The sequence below is a fragment of the Nilaparvata lugens genome, chromosome 2 (genome assembly GCF_014356525.2).
Source record: "Nilaparvata lugens isolate BPH chromosome 2, ASM1435652v1, whole genome shotgun sequence".
Taxonomy (NCBI): Eukaryota; Metazoa; Arthropoda; class Insecta; order Hemiptera; family Delphacidae; genus Nilaparvata; species Nilaparvata lugens.
Genome location: NC_052505.1, coordinates 82,983,917 through 83,011,631, shown reverse-complemented (window position 1 = coordinate 83,011,631; position 27,715 = coordinate 82,983,917). Strand labels below are relative to the sequence as shown.

Genomic DNA, 27,715 nt, shown 5'->3' with positions numbered 1-27,715 from the left:
ATCAATTAACCTGTATCAGCAACCGTCTATAGAAGGCATTGACAAGGAGGATCGGCAACGTTTTTCTCCCAACTTTCTCCATTGCCATTATAACGTGGACCTCACTATGGTCAAAGTGCTCGGTAACCGTCATCAACAAGAACGTTATATTCGAAGAACTGAATGGAAAAATCGTTACTTGCGCTTGCGCATTACGTTGCTGTTTTAAACAGAGAGGCTTTCGAGTAATCAGCTGTTTACTTGAAAGAAAACATAACCTCCAAATAACTAAACAGTAAACATAAGCAAAAATAAATGGTGTAGTACACTACTATACAGTCATTATTAAAATGGATAAAAATAAAACGCTATTTTTTAAGAAAACATTAAATGAATTTTTCAGTCACCTTTACAGCCACAGCGTGGAAACTAGATCTAAGTTTGTTGTGACAAAATCACAAAAGAGCTTCAATAGTGAGAAAGGTAAGAATTAAACTCATTATAAATTACTGTATAGTATTCAGTATTATTAACAGTTTTTAATGATTTGTGTTTTCAAATTTCTAAAAGGCTCCTTTGTTGATATGTTGAAGGTCCTTTGTTCTGTTGATTTAGCTATATAAAGCTATATTTAGCTGGTTTAGTTGAAAACTAGGTCTTTAAATACTTGAAAGGTTATAAAAATATAGGTATGTAAAAATTCTTTATAAGACCAAACTTACAATCTGCTATTATTCTCATTGTTTTATGCCTAATAAATCAATGGTAATGATGCCTTTAGTAACCACACTGCCAAGGGGTTTTTATTTTCCATGTACCCACATAATTTTGTTCTCTCTCATGATTGGTGCCATACGATTCCCCAATCCCAGAACCATGAAGAAGACATCGGAAGTACGTAAGTAAGTAAGAAGGCCTAACTTATGCCTCATCTACATATTGGCCCAAAGAAGGTCTACCGGTACCTTATGATTATACCAATGTGATATTGCCATCGCTCCAATTTTTTCCGAGTCATCAGCTTGTCAAAATTGTATACCGCTGGTCTTGATTTTGCACGCAGTGTGGGTGGCCTGATCTACTCTGGCAAGAGATTTCTGGGCTAATATATGGACTAGGCATTATGCCCACTCCACTCTTTGGCCCAGCGTGGTTAGCTTGGTCGCGTTTGCCATTCACACTGCATTGTGATTAGTTTGTCATCAAGGCCTGCATTAGCCTATTCATGATAGCAATTGAAAATATCAACTAAAATGACCACAATTAAAATGTAACGCAATAATAATTAGGCCGGTAGCAACTCAATTAGACATTAAAAACAGCAGGCCAAAGACAGAGTGGGAAATAGTACCATAATATAATTTATCTAGGAAGGAGTTTTCTCTGACAGAAGGTATTGTTTGCCAAGAGGGGTCGCCGCCAACCTGTCTCCCCGACAACTAGTCTCCTCGCTATTTTGATCACAGGTGTCAGTAAATCCCCTGGCAAAATATACCTTTGCCGTCAACTAGTCTCCCCGACAGTAAATACCCTGCTGGATAGGCCTATGAGGGGTCTGGTTGTCGTGATCGTACCCGACAACTAAGCTCCCCAACAGCGGATACCCTATTGAACATGTAAACCAGCTTGAAGCGGGCGTGGAAGTAGTACAATCACAGACACTGTTTCACACATTCTATAAATTCGATTATTAGAAGCTTGTTGGTGTTGTCCTTTTTATCACTGCGAACATAAAATGAAAAAAATAAACTATTTCTCTTCCCGAATTCAACTGACTTGGAAATGTTCCTTATTGAATTGGCAAGCATTTTCAGAATGAGTTTGTATGTCTCGCAAATGATTCCTGCATATATTTATAGAATATAACATATATCATCAAGCAAAACTCTACTGTTTAGTCTTCAACTTATGGCATTCAAAACTTTAGATTAAAACTTTATACTCTTATATTTTTGTTTTTCCATGTAATGTGCATTGTAGGAATAATTCTACATTGATTTGTCACTGTTCTCTTTTGAATAAATATTCATTAATTTGTAACTATTCTCTTTCGATTAATTATGATAAAAGTTAAATCTTGATTTTTTAATATGTTATTTTTTACTAATATGAAAGTGTAATGGGTTGTGTGGCAGCGAGTCCTAACTTCGACCTTAATAAAGTCGAGTTCCAAGCTCCTTGCACGCTAGCGTCAACTAGTCTCCCCGACAGTAAATCCCCTACTGGTTCAGAGGGGACTAGTTGTCGGGACCGTAGACGACAAGTACGACAACTAAGCTCCTCGGACGCTGACGACAACCAAGCTCCTTGCACGCTAGCGTCAACTAGTCTCCCCGATAGTGAATCCCCTACTGGTTCAGATGGAACTTGTTGTCGGGACCGTTGACGACAACCAAGCTCCCCGTCAGTAAAGCTCCTCTCTCAGGAGCTCAGTTGACGCCGTCAGTAAATCCCCTCGAAAGTGGTTTTAAAAGGAGCTTTACTGTCGGGGAGCTTAGTTGGCGCGTTCCCACCAAGAGTGTGGATGGATGGTTTGCCACCGCTCCAATTTTTTTTTGAGCGAATGCCAGTGCTGGCAAACCACCCATCTACACTCTTGTCAACCAATACATGCTGTCAGGAAAACTCCTATCCTACAAAAATCAAAGCGACGGCCAATGAAGGCGAGCGCTGGCATGAACCACCCATCCACACTCTGGCTTTGGTCGTCATTTGTACGCATTGGACCAACGTGTGGATGCGGCATTACCGAGGTTACCGTAAATATTATAGTTTTATAGTCAGCCACAGGGTTCTCAAAGTCTATTCAACATGGTTTCTGTTGAATAATTTAAAAAAATACAACATAAATTAAATAGCTGTCAAAATTAATAGAAATAGAAGAACAGAGTTATATTTTTTGGCAATGTGATAGTGTCTCCATACCTAATATATAAATAACTTTCTATCATACTTGCATGATTGTTAATGATAAAATATTGTCATCTTATTAGTTTTAATATTGAAGCTTGTGTATTACCATTACCTAGAAAAATTGAGTGGAGCACCATACAGTCATCCTGTCATAGATATGATTAGCCTGTAGCTTATAGGCTATTCATTTGCATCTTTGATTATGACCATAGATAGCATACTGAAATAATTGAAAGTTTTTTGAAATGTCACTAGATCTATTTTAATAGAAAATAAATAGAAATATAAATAATCTCAGTACTAAGATTTGTATTTCTATTTATATTACAAGTAGCCCTAAATAGAGAAGAGACAATAAAATGGCCTATTTTATTAGATATGATTTTATTCGTCCTTTTGCTATCTGAACAATACAATTCAATATTATTACTAAGGATCAACTACTATCACAGACTAAAGAATTCAATAATCATGTCTATCGTGTATATAGCCTACATTGTAAAATCACTTCACTTACATGGGCTACTTTATTCAAATTAATAAAAACAATATAACACTTGTAGTACCCTTTTTATTTAAAACTTTAAAATCAAGTTGAATAATTTTAACTTGAAAACGGCCAAAGTATATCGAAACTAGTTGTTGAAATATTTTAAAGTTTTAAATAAAAAGGATAATAAAAGTTTTATATTGTTTTTATTAGCCTACATTGTCTATATAGGATTTTGAATCCAACTTTCGTCCAACAATTCGTTCATGAAAATAGTCGAGAATTGTACTTTTGTGAGTAGTAGTTTCTTCACTCTCAAACTTATCCTTGTATATTTTGAGTGATTTGATAAATTTTCATTAATTTCCATCAACCATTTGATTAATTCGCATGACAAGTAAATTTGCAATAACGGTAGAACGGCCAAGTTGGATGAATTTGTGAGCTGAATTCAAATTGCGGTTCTATCGTGAATGAAACTAAATTCAGAAACAGAATGCTATGTAAAACCAGATTTTTAACAATTTATGTCCAGTAACCTGATGCTCATTAGAAAGAATTGTACGGTGTAATTAGTGAAATATAACATGAAAAAGACAATGTTCACAGCCGTTAGTTGAATTATAGTTTGTGTAAAATAAGTTGAGACTTGGCCCTCCATCCCAAGAAATTACAAGGTTGCCAAATTGCAACTTTCTCAAATTCCCAATTCAACGTCAGAATTGGATGTTGGATATCATCCCCGATATCCTAGTAGTACTAAAAAAGCTTCAGGGTTGAATGATTAAAAGGAAATTCAACTTTTATGATAAAATTGGAAACATTGCTATTTGTTTTTCTTTTGAATATCACTTCTCTCAGAATCATGGGGCGTCGTACTGTGTAAAATACGATCTTCCGACTACTTTTGCCAATTGGAAAAATAATTTCAATTACCTCTGAGAAAATTTCTCGCTTTCACCACCTAGGTACTCATCTTTTGAAACAAAAAAGTTTCTAACATGTCGAAAATTTCATGTTTTTTGCTCGAAATGTCTCGACATTGACGAACATAATCATTAATTAAAAAATAACTTTAAGTCGGATAAAAATCCAGACACCAATAGAAAGGAGACATTCTCCCCGTTAATTTTATATGAAATTATCACGCAACACGGAAGATCGTATTCTACGCATTACGACGCCCCATGATTCTGAGAGAAGTGATATTCAAAAGAAAAACAAATCTTCGCGATGTTTCCAATTTTATCATAAAAGTTGAATTTCCTTTTAATCCTTCAACCCTGAAGCTTCTTTAGTACTACTAGGATATCGGGGATGATATTCTACATCCAATTCTGACGTTGAATTGGGAATTCGAGAAAGTTGCAATTTTACACGATTTGGCAACCCTGTAATTTCTTCGGATGGAGGGCCAAGTCTCAACTTATTTTACACAAACTATAGTAAGGATTCTGCACATTATGATCTTCACCACTCCTATTATTATGTACTCTTCATCAATCTGTTATAAACACTATGGCCTGGTCTATAAAATCCAGTTAAATTTTAAACGCTATTAATTTCACGAGAACCTATCAGAGAGTGGTTTTTCAAAAAGAAGGCTTCTCTGATTGGTTCTCGTGAAATTCAACCGGCTTTTGAATAAGGCTAGACACACACCAGTTAGTCAAGATAAGACAATACACGTTTAGTTACAATACTTCACATAGTTGCTTATGAAGACATGTCTAATTGCAATGACTAATCATTGTGTGTCATAAGTAACAATGTGAAGTATTGTGACTAATCGTGACTAGTCTTGTCTTGACTAACTGGTGTGTGTCTACCCTAAGGCTAGGCGCACACCAGTTAGTCAAGACAAGACAAGACATGATCAGACACGTTCAGTCTCAATACGTCACATAGTTGCTTATGAAGACATGTCCAATTGCAATGACTAATCAGTGTAAGTGCGTCATAAGTAACAATGTGAAGTATTGTGACTAAACGTGTCTGATCATGTCTTGTCTTGTCTTGACTAACTGGTGTGCGCCTAGCCCAAGTAAATCGTTACTAGTATGTTGTATGGCTGTAGTCATACGATTCTTTCATTTCAAAAATTCTATCATCTAAATCAGTAAATGAAGACCAAGAATTGAAATTTTTCAGTTTATCCAAACAAAAATCAAGGCCTTACTTGGAAAGATGAAACTCCATACTTCACTTTTGGGTGCAGAGACTATCACTGTCATCATGGCAAAGATACGAATTTGTCTAGAAAAAAGGCATATTCTGAAAAAAGGGATAAAGAGGTATGCATGAATTTTATATGATCATTTTATTATCATAACTACTACAGTAATATTTTTTCAATGTGGCTTGTTCAATTAGGTGTTGCATTAAATTTAAGAAAATCCAAGTAAAATGCTTAACATCAAACTGCTGATTTCCTTCTAAAGCTGCGTACACATATACGCGCTTCCAACACGCACCGAGCACGCTCCGCCCTCGTACCGCCCTCGTTCCTCCATCGTACCGCAGTCGCTCCGCCCCCGCTCTGCAGTCGCACCCATCATGAACGTTACGGAAGATGTTAGATCTTCTCGCGTTCCCCGGTCGAACCACTCTTGCTCCCCGGTCGATCATCAATTGCTCTGCTGGAGTGACGTTCGGTTGCGGAGCAGAGCGAAAGTCTGTACGCACCTTTATAAACTCTGAAACTTTCTCACACAATTCATGGTTTGCGAGTAGCTTACAAGTCAGCCTATCAGCCAGTCAACTTATCAGCCTAACTAACATTCATAGTAATGTTGGATATTGAATTTGAACGTAGGGCAAACAATTATGGACAAATTTGCTCAGAACAATCACGTGTTTTTCTGCTCATGGGAGGATTAGGGAAATTTGCAGACTAGAAAGCTACCAAGGGTCTCACGCTCAAGTCACAAACTATAAATTGAAGAAATTGATTAGGATTTCACCAATCGTGTAGACCCAACTCATTTTCAAAAATAAACCGTCCTATAGAACTAATGAATGTTAAGTTCAATGCTTCAGTTTATTAACCGCCAATTTGTTAAAAAACCTCTTAAACTCAGCTAACCCAAAATAGTGTGAGAAGGATTTTTCGGGATATGACCTACAGAACCATTTTCTTAGGGTAGTCGCCCCCATTCCATAAATTTATTTATATATCTTCCCCTGTGCCTGTTCCCTACTGTATATCAATGACTAGTTCATTCAATTATTCATTATTCTTATTGATACACAGAAATTATTTCGGAAAATGTGAGATTAATATTCAAGAATAATTTCACATTACATGAAAATTTTGGGTTGAGATATATATAAATAAAAATCGAGCCTCAAATGTTGACGTTCAATAACTTTTTTATATGTGCACCGAATTTGATGATTTTTTTTAGTCGTGTTCGTTATGTTCAGGACCAGGTTTATGGCTTATCAAATTTATAATCCAACTTCAGGACTCTTTCCTATGGTCCTTCAAAGTTTACATGTAATCCTTATGGGAGAAGATTTGTGAGCTGGCCTCACACAGAAATAAAAATCAGCTGTTATAATCATTGCGTCATCCAACAGCCGTCGATAGATAGTAGACAATACAGTAATAACGATATTACCCACAGTCACGCATTTGATTGGCTAGCTCGATCACGTGGTACAAATCCGCCATTAAGATTCCAAACAAACTTTATAGTCCTATCTTATTGCATTGGAAATTTGGAACTTATCACATTTTTTACCTATTGGAAACATATCTTGAACTTCCGATGAGTTTAGTATAACATATTCAAAGAAAAATTGATTTTAATCCAATATAGACCTATAAAGTTTATTCAAATAACATTAATAATGAATTGAATTCATTCAATGAAATATTGAATTCAAAAACATGAATTTTCCTTCACTCGGGTTCCTCGCTGACCACTTCCAGAGCTTTCGCGGACCACTTTTTGGGAACCACTGATCTAGATAAATATGCAGAAAGATAGATTTCATTTTTATTGTATTCCATCATCCAATTCATTGGTTTGACCTTCTAATAATATAATTTCAAAATATTTTTGGATCAATAAATTGGATATAACATTTTATAAAATTAATATATAAATCACAGTTAAATATTTTTTAGTTTTTTTCTCGCTGTCGCCATGAAGATTCCAAATATTTGTATTTTATAATGCAGCTTATAGTGGAATATAGGTGAAATCGTTTGCCTTCACTTATCAAAGCATATTTCCATGTTTACTCCGATATAATCTCTTTCATTTATATATATATATAATATATATATATATATATATATATATATATTATATATATATGACTCCTCGCGGACCACTTCCAGAGCTTTTGAGGACCACTTTTTGGAAACCACTGATCTAGATAAATATGCAGAGAGATTGATTTCAATTTGCATGTATTTCCTTATCCAATTTATTGGTTTGACCTTCTAATAATCTAATTTAAATATATTTTTGTGGTTCGATTGGATATAACATTTTATGAAATATTTAACCATGATTAAGTGGTGATTAAAGACTTCTCTACTTCTATGATTGATTCTCTTCAGTCCTGAGAAGCCTACCCATAACATGTTCAATCTTCAATAGCTGTTGATTATGAGTTTCGATATATTACAATATCATGACATATTTCAAAAGTTTATTAGATTTTTTGGGGGGGATTCAGCTTTCAGGTTACCTACAATACCTAGGTACCTTTCATTTTTACTCCCTATTATCTACCATTTACTATTTCAAGTTCTAAAACTATATTGCGAATATATATATATATATATATATATATATATATATATATATATATTCGCAATATAGTTTTAGAACTTGAAATAGTCAATGGCCATACTGTTAGTAATATTGATTACTGTAGTAGACAAGAGCGTGTGCTGCTCCAGAACCACCCATGTGTTTTATTCTAAACGCCCCGACTAAAAACAAAATGAAGTGTTGATCTCATGGAGATGGCCTCATCACATCGTTCCACGCCATGCCCGATTCAGTGTGTGTGAGTGCTTCCATTCAAACCAGTAAGCAAGAAGCCCCTGCATGCAAAATGCCGCATCGCGCCTCCTCAAGTGAAGTTGCATCCAGCTGAAGTTTGTCTTGAGATGCATTAAATATTTGGCGGTACGAAGTTCGCCGGGCCAGCTAGTACTGAATATTATTTGTATTTTTTCTTTAGGGCTACTTTTTAATATAAATAAAAATCAAATCTGAGTAGCCTTTTTAAATTATTTAGTCACAACATGTATCGGCATGTATACTTGTATGTATACTTGATATGTATACTTGTTTCTTGTATCGGCATGTATAATGTATACTTGATAATGGCATTAATAGCCGAAACATGTCGTGACGAAGCAATGTAAAAAGGTTACTCAGTTTTATATTTTTATCTATGAATATTTTTTATATGTTCCAGGCTGAAATCGATAGTTCTACAAAAAGATACAATACGACGCAAAAAACAAAAAAGTTGGACTGTCCCGCACATTTCACGGTCTATAAAGTTATTTGGATGCCAGAATACAAAGTAAGAACAGACATATTATACTGAAATTATACAGATTTTTTTCCTCAATGCCCTGAATAGCACAGATATTCAGAAAATATCAGTCCAAGTCAAGCCCTAATACTGCATCAATGGGCGTTTTGTAAATTTCTCATTTTCATGACCAGTTTTTCTAATGGGTCAAAACATTATTTATTCCAGAGCAATAGAAGTTGAATGATAAGAACTTGAAAGGACTTGCAGAGTGGTGAAAATCAGACTACGTCCACATTGATAATACTGACTAGGTTTATCGAAGAATTCGATTTATGGTTTATGATTTAGGTTTATGGAGAAGACTTAATGACCAATAATTTGTTGGGCAAAAATGGTGCAAAACTGGTTTTGACGATCAAATGCTGTTTCAACACTATCAAAACTATTTTTATGTTACCCTAAACAATTCAGTGGTTCAAGTTCTTGTAATATTATCGATTTTTTAACAAATACATGTAGAATTCCTATTGATATTAAGGAAATCTACAATGAAAGAAAACAATGTTTCATAATATTGTCAATAAATTGCACTTTTTTTAGCGCTGCACTTTTGAAACTGTGGAATCCGTGTTTTTCGTACTCTCACTAGATATGCCAACTTGGTTGTCTTTTTTCTTTAGGGCTACTTTTAATAAATAAAAATATAAATCTCAGTACCCTTTTAAATTACAAGGTGCGGCATTCAATCGGACGATTTTAAAAGCGTTATCAAGAGTGAATGATTAGATTTATTGACATGAAACATACAAAAACACAGAGTAAAGATAGTAGCATTTAGTTTACAAACTCAAAAAACTAAAAAAATAGAAAAGAAAAGTCTTATTTTCGAAAAATAACATCTGTCAGATGTCCACCATTCCTATGTATGCACTCAGTAAGTCTTCTGCTAACATCGCTCATTACACGTTGCAGCATCTCCACTGGAATTTGTTCAATTTCATTCTGAATTCGATTTTTCAACTCCTGAATTGTGTGTGGTGCTGGAGACATAAACACTTTTCCTTTTAAGTAGCCCCACAGAAAAAAATCGCAGGCTGAAAGATCGGGGGATCTGGCCGGCCATCCGATATCCCCATGTCTCGAGATTACATGATTGGGAAACATGTTCCTTACAGTTGCCATGGACTTTCTTGCAGTGTGACTGGTAGCCCCGTCTTGTTGGAAGAACGTGTCTTCGTTCACAGGAAGATGAGCAATTGCAGGAGCTAAGAAATTCTGCAACATTTGGACATAGCGTTCCCCTGTCACAGTTACAGCCCTTTCCCTCTCATCTTCAAAGAAGTAGGGACCAATAATTGCAAAAGAGGATATCGCACACCATACAGTAACTTTCAAGCTATGGAGTGGTTTCTCGTGGATTTCGTAGGGGTTTGCGTCTGACCAATAGCGGAAATTTTGCTTGTTAACGTATCCTTACAAATGACAAACGTATCCTGGAAATGTGCTTCGTCGCTCATCAGTAAGTTGTTAATAAGATTCTGGTTTCCATTAATCAACTGCAGAAGTGTCTCACAAAATTGAAGTCTGTTTCCATGGTCTTGGTCCTGTAATGCATGAACAATTTGAATTTTGTAAGCATGGAAATGAAGATCTTGATGTAAGATTCGTCGAACGCTGCGGTCTGAAAGCCCAAGTGCCACAGAATGACGACGCGCTGAGCGGCGTGGACTCCGTTCAAAGGCCTCTCCAACTACCGCTATGTTCTCTGGTGTACGCACTTTTTTTGCACTACCACCTCTCTTCTTCACTGTAGAACCAGTTGCCTCAAAGTTATGAACCCAGGTCTTTATGGCATTGGCTGATGGAACAGCATTATTACGATGAATCTCGAACTCTCTTCTAAATTCACACTGAGCGATCACATAGCTGTCCCCGTTTTTATAAAATGATTTTACGGCATAAGCACGCTGTGCTCCTGTCCACTGCTCCATTGCTACTAAAATGCTTTAAAGTTTTCTATACGATGGGCGTAGCATCGTTCTCCCCACTCCAGCCAAACGAACACAAGCGCTGTTGCAAAATCGCCCGATTGACTGCCGCACCTTGTATTTTGTCACAACATGTAGGCCTATCAGACATTAATGCCATTTCCAAGTCAACCAATAGCCAACTTGGTTATTCTCTGATTAATCAGCTCATACACATTTCTTTCTAGCTTGCAGGTATACTGTCTCAAAAATATGAGAAGAAAAAGGCATCAGATATTATAAAGAAGAAAGTGGAAAATGGAGAGAGTGTAGGAGAAGAGGGTTTTCTCTACAATCTACCAAATATTGAAGAACACTCGAATCATGTAATTAGTGATGCAACAGAACCATTAGACAGCCAAGTAAGGGATTACATATATCATTTGGTTCACAGTGGAGAGAGGAACGCTCTAGAAATTATGAAGCTGCTTGAAACATTCGTCGAAAGCCAACTAAATGAAACTGATCGAAATCGAAGAAGATTTTATCCAACTTTGAGAAAAGTCAGGAGAATAATTTCAAGTGAAAAATTAAAGTTGAAGGGTTCTTTGGACCTAGAAAATGTAGAAATTTTTATTGACAGTTGGGATGAGGAAAATGGTAAAGTATTTTTCAAGTATTTTAAAAGTAGTATATGAGTAAGATGTATGACCCAGAATAACGGGAACTTTAAAAACGCATTAAAGGAAAATAATATTCTTATTTATGACAAAGAAAACTTGAAAACTTGCCATTTCATCAGCAATCAATCACCACAGATTATTCAGATTTCAAGATAGCATTTCTGCTAAAAAACATGTTTTTCAAAAAATGATTAATGTAATTAATGATTCTTGAATTGCAAGTTTCTAAGTGTTCATTGTCATAAATAATTATTTATTATTATTAAATGAAAATCCAAATCAAATGCTGTAATTCATCCCCGAAGACTTCTGCTACTGCAAATATTGACTACAGGGTAAACAGATGGAAATTCGATGAGCGCTACTATTCAAAAATTATTTGTCAGCCCGGGAATGGAACCCGGTACCTCCTAATTGCCGTTCAGGAATGCTTACCCTTGATCCAAACTGACAATCTCTGGGTAGGCAGCTCTCATTTTATACGAAGTCATAGCGGCCAGCCAGTCTACAGATGGGAATTACTGAGGTATGGCAATAATTATTCAAATGCTAACGAATTAATCATTATTATTTAACGAAAATCCGAATTAAATTCTGTAAATCACCCCTAAAGCTGTGTTTTCGTAACGGGCAGAAGCAGAATCGATTGCAGCGCACCCAGGCGGGCAGAAACAGTAACATTCAAAGAACTAGTTCTTTGACATGAATTTTGCTTTATGTGTTATGGGTAATGAACTTTTTGGGTTGTCCAAAAGGTAATTCTGAAATGATTATTGGAGATTTAATTCAATAAAGTGAATTAATTGCTTTTTAAAACTCAGATAACTTTTCCACAATTATTAGTTACTTCAATAATTATGCAAAATTCTATGCTTTATAGGCATGTCAATCTAAGAGTTAACTTTTCATTTCCTATGCTTGAAATTTGTAAGGGTAAATTATTTGAAGTAACTGATTGTATTTCATTATTAATAAGATATTATTTTATTAACTAGAAGCATTCCATTATTAATAAGATATTATTATAATTATTTTATTAACTAGAATCAATTGCCTTCAGAGTCAATGCATGTTCTTTGAATCACATCGTTTATAGGTAGGCCTACCTACTATGAGTACCGTATTCAACTTCAAAGGCCTATTGAAGCTCTATCGAAAAAAAATCAATAAATAAATAATAAATAAGTGCTTTAATTTTGGCATTTTTGGAATCTATGAGATATATTACACCAAGGGATATCAATATTGTAAACGTTTTTTAGGCAATTTTATTTTAGCAGTCCCCTTTTGATCATTGGATGGGTACGGTCCCGGCTGATATACAATCATGTATAAGAATCGTGAGGCCAATTGACTGCCTAAATCAATATGCCTTCTCAGGCAATGTTCAATGAGGGACTCTTCACCAGTAAAAGCTATACGAATATTGGAAATTATTATTATTATAGATTAACACATATGACATGTACAAAGTGTATTCAAACAGGCGAACTAATTCTAATAATTATTGTTGAGATAACTATATCTTGCTTTAATAAACGAGTTCTGTTATGGTACTTTAAATAACACATAGCCTATTTTAAAATGGATGAATATTTATTAATTATAGAAGGTAACTAGTACCCTTGTGATATTCCAAAATGAAACATGATTAGTTTCGACATTTTCAATAAGGACTCTCTTGACAATGACATAATTAGAAACTGGTCATGCTTATTTTGAATATTTTAGGGTAGGCCTACTAGTTATTTTCTACAATTAACCATTAAAGTTGCCCTATTAAAATTAATACTTTATTAGGGTATTAATTAGAATTAGAGTAGCCTTTCAAACTCCTTATTCACTATAATGTTCTAAAAGATTATCAATTTTAATCAAAACCTTGGAAATATAGCCTAGAAGGTAGAATTGAAAGTGATTATATTTGATGTGGCTTGGAACATCATATTTTCAACTTTTGCTTAAGTTATTTTTCATATTCAAAGAATTATTACCCCTTCAATGCAGTAAATAAGTACTACTACTTAATTCTTAATACAATACATAATAATTGTGATACCCTATTTTATATCCAATTCAAGTCTATTATTTAACTACGTGTTACCTATAGCATTTGCCAGTCAGCAATGTTAAATAATTTTATTAGTTCCAAAAAAGCAGAAGACATACAGAACCAATAAAGTTGTTAATAAGAGTTCGATGCTTTTGGGTTAAATATAGATTTAAAAATCCCTCAAGTATAAACAATTAAAACATATTTTATTAATTTCATGTTACTTGCTGTTTTCTTCAAAACTACCTGAATTGAAGCAGTTAGCAGGAGCGATCAGAAAAAGAAGATATTATTATGAATAACATGAAATAAACACATCAAGATGTACTGGAAAATGAATATATTTCTTAGATTAGTCCATCTCTTTCTTCTGTAGGCTACTACATCATACATGAATCATATCCATGGAATATTATCCATAGTTGATTTTCTTTGTCATCCTCTACTTCTGGCTGGTACATCACTAGGCCTGAAATCAAAAAGTTATAGATAATTTATTATTCATTATAAAAAAAAACTTTGCAAAGTGAATTCTGAAATTGATTGTAATCTGTATAAGTTTTTAATTATATTTCTTGGGAAGGAACCCTCCAATAATGACAAAGTAATATTATATGAGAAATTCCAATAAACCAACATTCAGTTGAATTATTATTAGCATCAATCTGTTAGTTGTGTAATTCTGAATGATTGAATAAATAAATCTCCATGCAGGAATTGGGATTAATCAGTGTGCCCCAAGGTCAAAAGAACTTGTTGGTGAACAGCATATTTTTGGATACCATGAACAATTCATTTATTTCTGTGGTCAGTAGGCCTACTTTTCGACCGTTTGGTTTACTAAACTCTTCCAAAATGTACTGCATAAAGTAATTATTAGTTCTACATTCAGAGAAACAAGTTTAATGAAACAAATGGGAATAATCAATAAATTAATTGCTTAATCTGAAATGATGATTATCTACAACATTATAAGTAGAACTAAGTGATTTGAAAATAAATACCAAACTGTAAATACATGAATCTCTCAAAATGATGCAGGCATTTAATAAATTCAATCATAAATTTTAAAAGGTGGAATCACTGTCATTAAAGGTATTATTCAGTGTTTTCTACCAGCACTTGCTGAGTGAATTTTTGAAGTCATCTATTCATAGTTCTAATGTATGGTCATTCATAAAGTTCATCATTCACTCAAGATCAAGATGGACATTTGAGAAGATTGTTTTAAAAACAATGTATTCACTTATCTATTCAGAGAATAGAGCTGTTCATAATATTTGGGATTCCTTCCATAAAGAAATTTATGAAACAAAATCTAATAATGTGATAACATTTTAACATCAAATTATTGATTTAATGTTATCACATTATTAGATTCTGTTACATAAATTATTTCTTTATGGAAGGAATCCCAAATTTTATGAACAGCTCTATTCCCTGAAACAGTGAATACATTATTTTTTAAACATTCTTCTCAACTGTCCATCTTCATCTCATGTGGTTTCACGTTATTTCGAAATATTGTATACTGTAAGCTATTAATGATTTCAAAATTCAGTCAGTATTTCAATTATTTTAGTCACATACCATAGTTATGTCTTACTATTTGAATATCTAACATCAAGTCGATAATAAAACATCGAAGTGGATAAACTTTTTGAAAAAAATGGGAAACTGTATAAAATGACATCGCCTATATGAAGTTTGAAAAATGGGTGTAATTTTATCTTACCTAACTAACTTATTCTAACCATGGGTTCCAAAGAATTTTTCCATCCTGGTCAACAAAAAAGAATTCATATGCATTTCCTTTTGAGCACATTCTCTTCAATATTTTGTTTGTAAATAGTACCTAAAAAAAGAAACATATTTAATCTTTCAACATATATCCATTTTGGAGATAAAGTGAAGTTAATCATCAATGATAATACTTAGTTTGGACTTTGAATAAATTAGAAGTGAACTGGGCCTCGAAAAACTATTTACATTAGATAGACTATACATACTATAAGTATATAGCCTACTTACATTCGGAGCACATAACAGAAAACACTTTAAAGTTTTATAATATAAATTAAAACAAGAGACACACGACATGGATAGCTTAGATTAAAAACACTAAATAACTTACATTACACTCTCTGTTCGGTCGAGAAAAGGGACACAGTTCCTTGAATATTTCCGATTATAATGTAAGTTTTCCAGTGTCTTTATTATCGATCTATGTTGTGTGTCTCGTGTTTTAATTTATACTATTTACATTGATTTACCTGGCCTCACGCAATATATCGATCTATAGAGCATGAATAAGTGTTTCAAATACATTACTATTTTAGTTTTAAATGAGTTTGGTAGCAATGGTCAACCAGAAAAATAGTACCTATTTTATCTTCTTTCAATATTCAATTACACTGACTCTGATCAAGTTATTTCTATAGGTTAACAATCTATGTAATTTTGTTTCCAAGTGAATTTAAATTAATTAAAAGAAGATTAATTTATAGATAGGTACCAAAGACAAAGTAAATGTTCTAATAGTCAGGTTAGTTTTGTTATTGTATTGATAAACTATGGGTTTACAATATTTTGAGGTACAGCAAGGATAAGGAAGTTTAGGACTAAGAATGTAATGAAATACTTCAAAGTCAAATAATGATGTTATTTTCAATAAATCGGTTTGTGTAAACTACTAGCTGCATTATAAAAAATGTATTTTGTGATTAGGCCAACTCAATGAAAGTTTAAAAGATTGTTGGCATGAAATGCTATCTTATCTTATAATGAAATGCAAAATGTTATCTTGGTTGAATAATGTTTTGAATCTGATCATTTAATGTTAATCTAATCAATCAAGCTTGAATGAGTTTAAATAATTGATTAGATTTATCTCTTTCTTGTGATAATTCTCTACCATAAACAAACAGCCTAGTCTAGGCTTTACAATTACATTATTATTAAATACTAGAAATTATACTTTAAATAAATAAACTTTTGTCAACTTTTAACTTCTTGAAAAATGAAAAAGATAGCAATTTAGACCTAGAGACTAGGTTATTAAAGGCCTACTACAGTAGGCTTAGGCTACCTGAATAAAAATTGTAAACATGCTGGGAGTCTACTTATAAAAACTATATTAAATTGTGTACGGTAGATCTAGCCTACTTTATTATGAGAATTTTAAGTCTACTTACTTGAATCCTCTATCATATCAGCAATTTTAAACCATATTCTATTTTTCAAATAGGTAATTCGTTGTGCAGGTCTGGAAAGTACAAAACTTTGAACTGTCACATCAATTTTATAATGAATTTTACGCCTTTCTGTTGTAAATCCATTTTCAATTTCTCTTGTAAAAATTATAAAAATAAAGAAATCAATGGAAATATTTTAAACCTCAATTTTCTACTGCAAATTAATTTCACAGTATAATAGTAGCAATCCGAAATCTGACAACCGGCAGCAAAATAATATCAAAACAAACCAACCAACAATCAAAGATTGAGGTTAAAAAGAACATGGCGTCTGATCCAGAGAAAGAATTATTCTGCCGGTGTCACGTGATCAGAGCAGAAAAAGAATTCGAAGCTGTCTGTTCCCGTCGACAGAATCCTGAAATTAGTTCTTTTTCGACAAAACGGTTCACGAGCAGTGATCGGTCGAAGCAAAATAGCATTGTGTTGATAGGCCTTAAAAAGAACGGCAAAATGAACGACAGTTCGTTTCTGATTTGAACAGTTCTTTTTTTCTGCTCAACTTTCTGTCGATGGGTGAACACTCCCATAAGAACCAATGTTAATTGAAAGTGAATTCTGTCGTCTGCCCGTTACGAAAACACGGCTTAAGACGTCTGCTACTGCAAATATTGACAACAGGGTAAACAGCTAGATGGAAATTTAATGAGCGCTACTATTCAAAAATTAATTCATTAGCATTTGAATAATTGCAATATCTCAGTAATTTACATCTGTAAAAATTATTTTTCTTTTTCACTTATGGTTCAAGTTGCCTATAATTAAAGGATCCCGTTATTCTGGGGCATACTTACATACTTCTGGGGCATACTACATACTTCTGCTATATGAGAGTGAGTCTATTGTCATTAAGACAAATTTACTAGGATTCGTGAGATATACTATACATGGTTTTACATGTTTTATCGTATTCTATCCTTATTAATAATAAAGCTAATACTAGAATACCAATCCTAATATATCCTAGAATATTATCGTAATAATAATAATAATATCCTAATTCTAGAGTAGGCTATTAATCATAGTGTAATGTATTCAAGTTGCCAATATGTATGGTAACTTTCTTGTATCAGCTGAAATTAATAATATAATAATAATACTGAGGGTGAAGCCCACATAAGCTCTTAGGCTTGTCCGTGGGTAAAGAGTGAGAAGCATGATGATGAGTGATGACAACTTCTTTTTAGATAGTCGGGACCGACGTTTATCGTCTCCTCCGAAAGACTGTTTGGCCGTATCTATGTGATTGTGCTGTGGTCAAAAACTTTTTGCCCCGGTCGAGATTCGAACTCGGGTTCTCTTTATTATTAGACGGGCGCGTTATCACTTACTCCAACGAGCCACCCAAAATTGTAATAGACACACTTTGTGGTCAAGACACACTTTATTGCTATAATTTTCGCGCGGAAAAACTGGGATGATGCGTTCGGGGTTGCTGAAAGGGATATGTGTAAAATTAAAAAATGGCTGGAATTGAACACTCTGAGTTTGAATGTTCAAAAAACTAAATATGTCTCATTCTCAGCAAATGCAGCAGGAAAACCTAGTATTCATTTAAAAATTAAACTTCACTCTGAGTGCACAGACAAGAATCTCTGCGTTTGTCCAAGTATTGAAAATGTAAGTAACCTAAAAAATCTAGGGATAATTATTGACGAATACCTGAAATGGCATTTTCATTTAGCCTATTTATGTAAAAAACTCAAATATATTTCTTTCAAATTCTATAAAATTAACAAAATACTCACACTTCAAGATTTAAAAACAGTATATTTTGCTTTGGTGCAATCCATATTAGAATATGGGATAACAATCTGGGGTGGGGCTTTCGATAGTCATTTAAATAACTTATTTATCACTCAAAAGTGTATTATTAAAACAATATTGAATAAACCTCGATTGCATCCAACGAATCTGCTATTTGAAGAATTTGATGTGATGACTGTAAGGCAATTGTACTTGAAAAAATTAGCAAAATATATAATAAAGTATAAAAACAAATTTTTATTAAATGATGTAGTTCAACATGATTTAAGACCAAATACAACCTATAAATATAAAATTTATAAAACAAAACTAACAGTAGTTATAAGACAGCTCATTTATATAAGTACAAGATTCATAAATGAATTGCCTTTTGATCTGGAAGCAAAAATTAATTACAAAATATTAAAAAATTGGATAAGAGAAAACTATTTCTTTTCAATTGAAGGCATAATCTAATTTTTCAAAGCATATTTTAAGGCGTGGATTATTTTTTTTCTCTATTATTGTATAAAACTAGGAAACAACCAATGTAACTAGCTGATTGCAACTCTCACCAGCGGGCAAAGCTAGATTCCTTTTGCTGGTGATGCCGGATTACCATTGAGAATCTAATTATGATTTTGGTATTATGTATGCTTAATTTTATTTTAATTATTTTATACTTTTGATTATAAAATTATGTATTTTTTTTATTATGTTTTGAATATGTATTTATTGTATGGCAAATAAATGATTTGATTACCAGATAATACAGAAAAACATTTTTGTATAATAAATTTTATTATAATATTAGTATTCACTCTTATAGATCCATAAGCAAAAGTGTCTGGTTGTCAGTCAGTTTATATCAGGAATTTTCCACTTGATTATAAAATTTAATGCTGATATTTATAATACAGTTATCCTATAATGTATCTTACCAATGTATCTTATCTTTTTTTGGTAGAGAGTTAGTGGGGAGGATATTTTTAATATTCTTCCCAAAGAATGGACATTGATATGTCCAAAGCTCCGCCAATTTATGTAGATGCATAACAATATGATTATTATCTCTAGTTATTATATTACAAATTGCTTTTTCATATCATATACAGTTCAATAGTTATTTTCTTAGTCTATATTATGTAAATTCATCTATAACTTTGCTGTATTGTAAGCTATTGTATACAAGTGTATAAGCCAGTATATATTGTAATCTACATAAATAAAGTACTCAATCAATCAATCAATCAATCAACCAACTTGTAAATGCAGCAGGAAATTTTCCAAATATCTTTCATAGCCATCATTTTATTTTCAGAACAATCAGAAATTGTAGAGGTAACAACAGAAGATTATCAACAACTTCCACTGCATGGGAGCAATTGTAGAGGATCATCAGAACCATCAGAAAATGTAGAGGAAACAACAGCTACAGCAGAGGATCGAGACGGAAGCAACCGTCGACATCTTCTGAATGATTTCAATTCAGCTTTGAGGACCCTACAGTCTGTAGGCTGCAACTTGAGTGACAGTGATTTAATTACTTGTACTAATTACTTGAAAACTGTTATTGAAAGCACTTTGTGTAAAGTTTCTGTTAATGAAAATAGTGGTTTACAGGTTGATCCAAAGACCGAATCTAGCCTCAACAGCCAGACAAATTACGAGAAGCTGTCAGTCACACTCAAAAGACGGTGTAATGCAGACATGATGAAAGAATCTTCTAAATTGAATATCAAAGATCAATGTCCGGATGCCGTGCTCGTGAAAAAACAAAGATTGCAATAATCAATTATCACAATCATCACACAGTAAGCTCATTGTAAATTATCTTAAAGGTTTCATTCGTAATTTCATGACACAATCTGTAAAGGACTTAAAGTTCAAACATCGAATCAACCTAATGATGCCAATATAATAACAATTATTGCAATGTATAAATCATACTTTAAGATTTCAGAGGTTCCAATTCATTGAGAAATAATTATCAAAAGTATAGTGTTGATCTCATCACAGCAGATACCGTTATTGGCTAAATAAAACTATTCATGTGGGAAAAGAGGCTTTAACAATTATTATATGATTTTGAACTAATTCGTGATATTCGTTGTACTCTATTTTATGTTGAACTAATTTTTGAGTTACGAACGATAAAATCTATCTTAGTGTTTCGTTATATTTGTTGGAATTTATCTATTGATCTATTCGAGTGATACGGACGATAAGGATTGTTTCCAGTTTTTCGTTATAATTTGTTGAACTTATTCCTGAAGTATGAACGATAAAATTTTTCTCAGGCTTTTTCGTTATATTATTATGTTGAAAATATTCGTGTGATGCGGACGATAAAGATTGTTTTCAGTTTTATCGTTATATGTTGTTGAATATATTCCTGTGGTACGAACGATAAAGTTTGCCTGTAGTTTTCCGATACATTCTGTGGAACTTATTCGTGTGATTATTTTCGTGATAACAATAAATTAATTCGTGGGAACAACGTATTCGTGTGACTCGAACACGAATCCAGAAGCCAAGATGCGGTTTTGGACCCTAATGAAAGTGACCCTCGGAATTATTATCACGGGTGAATGAATTTATTCTGGCCACTCTAATTGATTTAATATTGGACCGAACCTTCCCTTGAAATTGTTAAAAATTACGTCTATCGTAGTCTATTTGGCGGCTGGAGTAAGAGATAGGTTGTACTGTGCTATTATTATTAAGTATTATCTAATTGTTACAAGTTGATAATTACTCTGAATGTTATTTGCTGGAAATGCTAGTGTTTCTTTTGTGTTTTATTAGAATTTGTATCGGATGAGAGATGCGAATAATTTTATGTTCCAACGTTGACAGCTAATTGGATATTCTCACCTACTATTAAGGAATACTTAAAATCAATTTGTCAATTTTATTCAATTGTACCATTAACGAGAAGTCAGTTATAATTTTGTTAACAATTAACCTGACGACAATAGCATATTTTCATAATGTAAAGAGTAGTTAAATGTGTGTATCTGTGTTTTTAAGTCGATGTCTATGGCATTAATTTGGTTTATTGTTAGAATTTGAATTTAATGAGAGTTGCGAAGAATTTTATGTTCCAACGTTGACAACTAATTGTACATTCTAGCGAACTATTGAGGGATACCTTCAATCAATTTATTCAATTTCTAGCGTGAATTAAATCTATTTCGTTTCAACAGTCTTTATGTTTCACCTGTCGCCCTGTTCTTACTAAGTTAAGGCGTGCTAGATATACAAGAAGGAGAGTCGAACAGTTCTGCTATGGTCAGCGTCTCCTGGAGGAGTTTAGGCCTCTTTCTCATTGGGGTTGATATTTCAACCCACTTTAGTTCAGAGGGCCTCTACCCACTACCTCCGTAAACGAAGCCGTAGTGCATTCGTGTGACGTCAGCACAGGTAGGGTTCCTACACCAATAAAAATTCGTTGATTTCAGCTGATCTATATCAGCTAGTGTTTCTATTGGTGTAGGAGCCCTACTTGTGCTGACGTCACATGAATGCACTACGGCTTTGTTTACGGAGGTAGTGCTCTACCAGGGTCGTATAGGCAGGACTGGGCCGACCTCCTAACTAGGTTTAAGTTTATGTCCAAACTGGTTGAGCCCGCTACCAGATCTACCCGCCAGTTCGGTAACAGTAGCATGCATGTTAGTCCATCGTGAATCGTGAACCACACTGAGACAAGAAGTATCTCAGATTTGGCTAAAATTTGTTCATATCTCCTGAACGGTAAGGAATTTTGCAAATATGATTCCAGATTCGTGTTTCACGCATCAAAGACCATAAGATCTCAAAGTTTGAGCGATTTTCATTGTTCACAAAAAATTGATTGGTACGGTAGCATGAACTAACTAACCATCGTGGAATCACACTGAGACAAGAAATATCTCAGATTTGGCTAAAATTTGGTCATATCTCCTGAACGGTAAGGAATTTTACAAATATGATTCCAGATTCTTGTTTCTCGCATCAAATACCATAAGATCACAAAGTTTGAGCGGTTTTCATTTTTCACAAAAAATTGATTGGTAGGTAGCATCGTTAACCACACTGAGACAAGAAGTATCTCAGATTTGGCTGAAATTTGGTCATATCTCCTGAACGGTAAGAAATTTTGCAAATATGATTCCAGATTCGTGATTCTCGCATCAAAGACCATATCACAAAGTTTGAGCGATTTTCATTTTTCACAGAAATTTGATTGTTAGAATTGACTATTCTGGACAACACTGATACAAGAAGAATCTCACATTTGGCTGAAATTTGGTCATATCTCCTGAACGGTAAGGAATTTTGCAAATATGATTACAGATTTGTGTTTCTCGCATCAAAGACCATAAGATCACAAAGTTTGAGCGATTTTCATTTTTCACAAAAATCGATTGGAAGCATTGTCAACCACACTAAGACAAGAAGTGCCGTATCTAACATTTGGCTGAAATTTGGTCATATCTCCTGAACGGTAAGGAATTTTGCAAATATGATTCCAGATTCGTGTTTCTCGCATCAAAGACCATAAGATCTCAAAGTTTGAGCGATTTTCATTTTTCACAAAAAATTGATTGGTACGGTAGCATGAACTAACTAACCATCGTGGAATCACACTGAGACAAGAAATATCTCAGATTTGGCTAAAATTTGGTCATATCTCCTGAACGGTAAGAAATTTTGCAAATATGACTCCAGATTCGTGATTCTCGCATCAAAGACCATATCACAAAGTTTGAGCGATTTTCATTTTTCACAGAAATTTGATTGTTAGAATTGACTATTCTGGACAACACTGATACAAGAAGAATCTCACATTTGGCTGAAATTTGGTCATATCTCCTGAACGGTAAGGAATTTTGCAAATATGATTACAGATTAGTGTTTCTCGCATCAAAGACCATAAGATCACAAAGTTTGAGCGATTTTCATTCTTCACAAAAAATCGATTGGAAGCATTGTCAACCACACTAAGACAAGAAGTGCCGTATCTAACATTTGGCTGAAATTTGGTCATATCTCCTGAACGGTAAGGAATTTTGCAAATATGATCCCAGATTCGTGTTTCACTCATCAAAGACCATAAAATCACAAAGTTTGAGTGATTTTCATTCTTCACAAAAAATTTAATGGTAGCATGGACTAACCATCGTTAACCACACTGAGACAAGAAGTATCTCACATTTGGCTGGAATTTTGTCATATCTCCTCAACGGTAAGGAATTTTGCAAATATGATTCGAGATTCGTATTTCTCGCATCAAAGACCATAAGATCACAGAGTTTGAGCGATTTTCATTTTTCACAAAAAATTGATTGGAAGCATGGACTAACCATCGTGAACATCACTGAGACAAGGAGTATCTCAGATTTGGCTGAAATTTGGTCATATCTCCTCAACCGTAAGGAATTTTGCAAATATGATTCCAGATTCGTGTTTTTCGCATCAAAGACCAATGAGATCACAAAGTTTGAGCGATTTTCATTTTTCACAAAAAATTGATTGTTGGCATAGACTAACCATCGTGAACATCACTGAGACAAGAAGTATCTCACATTTGGCTGAAATTTGGTCATATCTCCTGAACGGTAAGGAATTTTGCAAATATGATTCCAGATTCGTGTTTCTAACATTGAAGACTATTAGATCACAGAGTTTGAGCGATTTACGTTTTTCACAAAAAATTGATTGGAGCATGTACTAACCATCGTGAACCACACTGAGGCAAGAAGTATCTCAGATTTTGCTTAAGACGAGTGATTTTTATGATCTGAGAGTGGAGTTAGGATTTTTTTCAGTGAATAACTCACCCTGTATGTAATCTCATATCTGGGAGATCTGCATTTTCTATTAAGTCCTTGAATTTTGCAAAAAATCGCTCAAACTCTCATAGGAATGATAGTACTTAAAGCTGTAAGGCAGATTCTGTATTCAGGAAATTCTGCACATTTCTAATAAATCTTGTATGAATAGTACCATTAGTAATACCTACTTTTATTAGTAATGTAAATAACACTTAAGCTCAGTTCAATTAATTTTATATGTTACGGGGTGATTTCGGAGTACGCCAGTACCATCATTACACTATTTTGATTTGTGATTTTGTCCACTATCACTAAACTTACATCATACATTACGACCACTTTATCTCTTTAAATATATGATACAGGAATCATTCAGTTTTATAATTATTCTATTATCTGTGTTTTGAAGAATAGAAGGTGAAAAATAACAGACACAGCATTTTAAACAAATTTTACTAATCACTTTATTATGAACTTCCGAGCTACATATATAGTCTCATTCATACCAAAATAATATACACCTAAATGTTTAGAATAGAAATCTGAGATACTTTTTGTTTATTGTGTTTCACGACTGTTTGTCCATGGTTCCCATCAATTTTTGGTGGGAAATAAAAATCTCTCGAATGTCGAGATCTTAAGGTCTTTGATTCGAGAAAAACGAATCTGGAATCATAATTGCAAAATTCTTTACCGTTCAGGAGATTTGAACAAATTTCAGCCAAATCTGTGATACTTTTTGTTTTGTGTGTTTCACGATGTCTATCATTTCCATCAATTTTTTGTGGAGAATAAAATTCGCTCAAACTTCGTGATCTCAAGGTCTTTGATGTGAGAAACACGAATCAGGAATCAAATTTGCAAAATTCTCTACCGATCAGGAGATATGACCAAATTTCAGCCAAATCTGAGATACTTTTTGTTTTAATGTGTTTCACGATGTCCATCATTTCCACCAATTTTTTGTGAAAAATAGAAATTGCTCAAACTTAGTGATCTTATCGTCTTTGATGCAGGAAACACTAATCTGCAATCATATTTGCAAAATTCCTTACCTTTTAGAAGATATGACCAGATTTCAGCCAAATCTGAGATACTTTTTGTTTTAGTGTGTTTCACGATGGTTAGTCCATGATTTCATCAATTTTTTGTGAAAAATAAAAATTGCTCAAACTTCGTGATCTCAAGGTCTTTGATGTGAGAAACACGAATCAGGAATCATATTTGCAAAGTTCTCTACCGATCAGGAGATATGACCAAATTTCAGCCAAATCTGAGATACTTTTTGTTTTAGTGTCTTTCACGATGGTTAGTCCATGGTACCCATCAAAGTTTGGTGGAAAATAAAAATCTTTCAAACATCGCGATTTCATGGTCTCTGATGAAGAAACATGAATCTTGAATTATATTTGCAAAATTCTGAGATACTTTTTGTTTCAGTGTGTTTCATGAAATTTAGTCCATTGTTTACATAATTTTTTTTGTGAATAATTGATATCGCTTAAACTCCGAGATCTCATGGTATTTGATGTGAGAAACACGAATCTGGAATCATATTTGCAAAATTCCTTACCGTTCATGAGATATGACCAAATTTCAGCCAAATCTGAGATACTTTTTGTTTCAGTGTGTTTCACGATAGTTAGTCCATGATTTTCATCAATTTTTTGTAAGGCAACATTTTATGTTTCAGTAAATAACTCTGTATTGTAGCGAAACTTCTCATATTATAACATGACACTTGTTTAGTCAACCTCTATCCAAAGCCTGAATATAAAACAAATCTGGGAAATTTGCATTTTCCATGAAATCCATGATGATTCATGGATGATGTTCATGGATTTCTCAAAAATAAAATCGCTAAAACTCTCAGGAATGATAGAACTTGACGGGAGGAACATTAAAATGTCATCACACTGGCGAAAGTCACTCCTATTCTTAAGTTATAAGCATTTGAAGACGAGTGATTTTTCTTCAATATCATCACACTGGCGCAATTTACTTCTATTCTTGAGTTATAAGCATTTTAAGCCCTAGAGAGGTCGCGCAAGTGAAAATCACATGAGCGGTCGCACTGGGTGGATTAGACCAGGTGCAGTAAAATGTGACAGAGTACGATAAAATTTGAGATTTTATTGCTGGATTTTCTAGTCTTTCTTATTCACGTCTTTCCTCTCTTTCAACACTTTCTAAACGTCTCAAAATTCGTTCCTCTTCCGTTTCATTTATGTTTGAGAAGTAAAAGTAGCACACACAAGGAGTCGCGCTGGGCGGATTCGACCCATATGCGGAAAACGCGACAGGTCGCACTGGGTGGATTCGACCCGTATACGGATAGCGTGACAAGTCGCGCTGGGTGTATTCGACCAGTACTTGTTGAAAAGCGTGTGTCACAGTGACTGGGACAACGGAAATAAGGCGCCAACTGCATCACTGTCTAGTGGGAGAGTCCATTTGAAGGTACTTAGGTGGGGGATGCATACTTTTCATGAGTGCAAAGAAATGACCTTGATCAGTTATGACTGGGTGCAAAAGACCAGGCGCGACCCCTCCCGGGAGATTTTTCTGATCTGAGAGTGGAGTTAAGATTCTTGTTTCAGTGAATAACTCACCCTGTATGTAATCTGATATCTGGGTGGTCTGCATTTTTTATCAAATCCTTGAATTTTGCAAAAATGGTCAAAAATTAAAATCGCTCAAACTCTCAGGAATGATAGTACTCTAAGCTGTAAGGCAGATTCGGTATTCAGGAAATTCTGCACAGTTCTAATAAATCTTGTATGAATAGTACCATTAGTCATACTTTTTGTGTAGTTGAGAAGTTGATATTGTGGTAATTATTCATATTGAATGAAAAATACTAAGAAATTGTCAAAAAACCACTGATTTATTGATAATTAGAAAGACCGGTTTCGGTTATTACACCATTGTCAATCTCTGATAAACAGTTTATCAGAGGTTGACAATGGTGTAATAACCGAAACCGGTCTTTCTAACTATCAGTGGTTTTTTGACAATTTCTTAGTCTTTTTCAATCAATACCATTAGTAATACTTTTATAGGTAATGGTAATAACACTTAAGCTCAGTTCAATTAATTTTATATGTTACGGGGTGATTTCGGAGTACGCCAGTACCATCATTACACTATTTTGATTTGTGATTTTGTCCACTATCACTAAACTTACATCATACATTACGACCACTTTATCTCTTTAAATATATGATACAGGAATCATTCAGTTTTATAATTATCTGTGTTATGGAGAATAGAAGGTAAAAAATAACAGACACA

At 33.8% G+C, this 27,715-nt stretch overlaps 1 protein-coding gene across 2 annotated transcripts; it reads left to right on the top strand.

Annotated features, from left to right (window-relative positions):
* The first annotated feature begins 254 nt into the window (after positions 1-254).
* Positions 255-21,800, top strand: LOC120350007. 2 transcript variants are annotated; one of them, XM_039421929.1, is made up of 5 exons: positions 262-462; positions 5,534-5,676; positions 8,831-8,941; positions 11,112-11,523; positions 19,921-21,800. In XM_039421929.1, exons 1-5 carry the CDS (start codon positions 330-332, stop codon positions 20,388-20,390), a joined length of 1,269 nt encoding a protein of 422 aa, XP_039277863.1. In that variant the 5' UTR covers positions 262-329; the 3' UTR covers positions 20,391-21,800. The 2 variants fall into 2 exon arrangements, with proteins under 2 accessions (XP_039277864.1, XP_039277863.1); XM_039421930.1 differs by lacking the exon at positions 11,112-11,523 and having other exon boundaries at positions 255-462.
* The last annotated feature ends 5,915 nt before the right edge of the window (positions 21,801-27,715 follow it).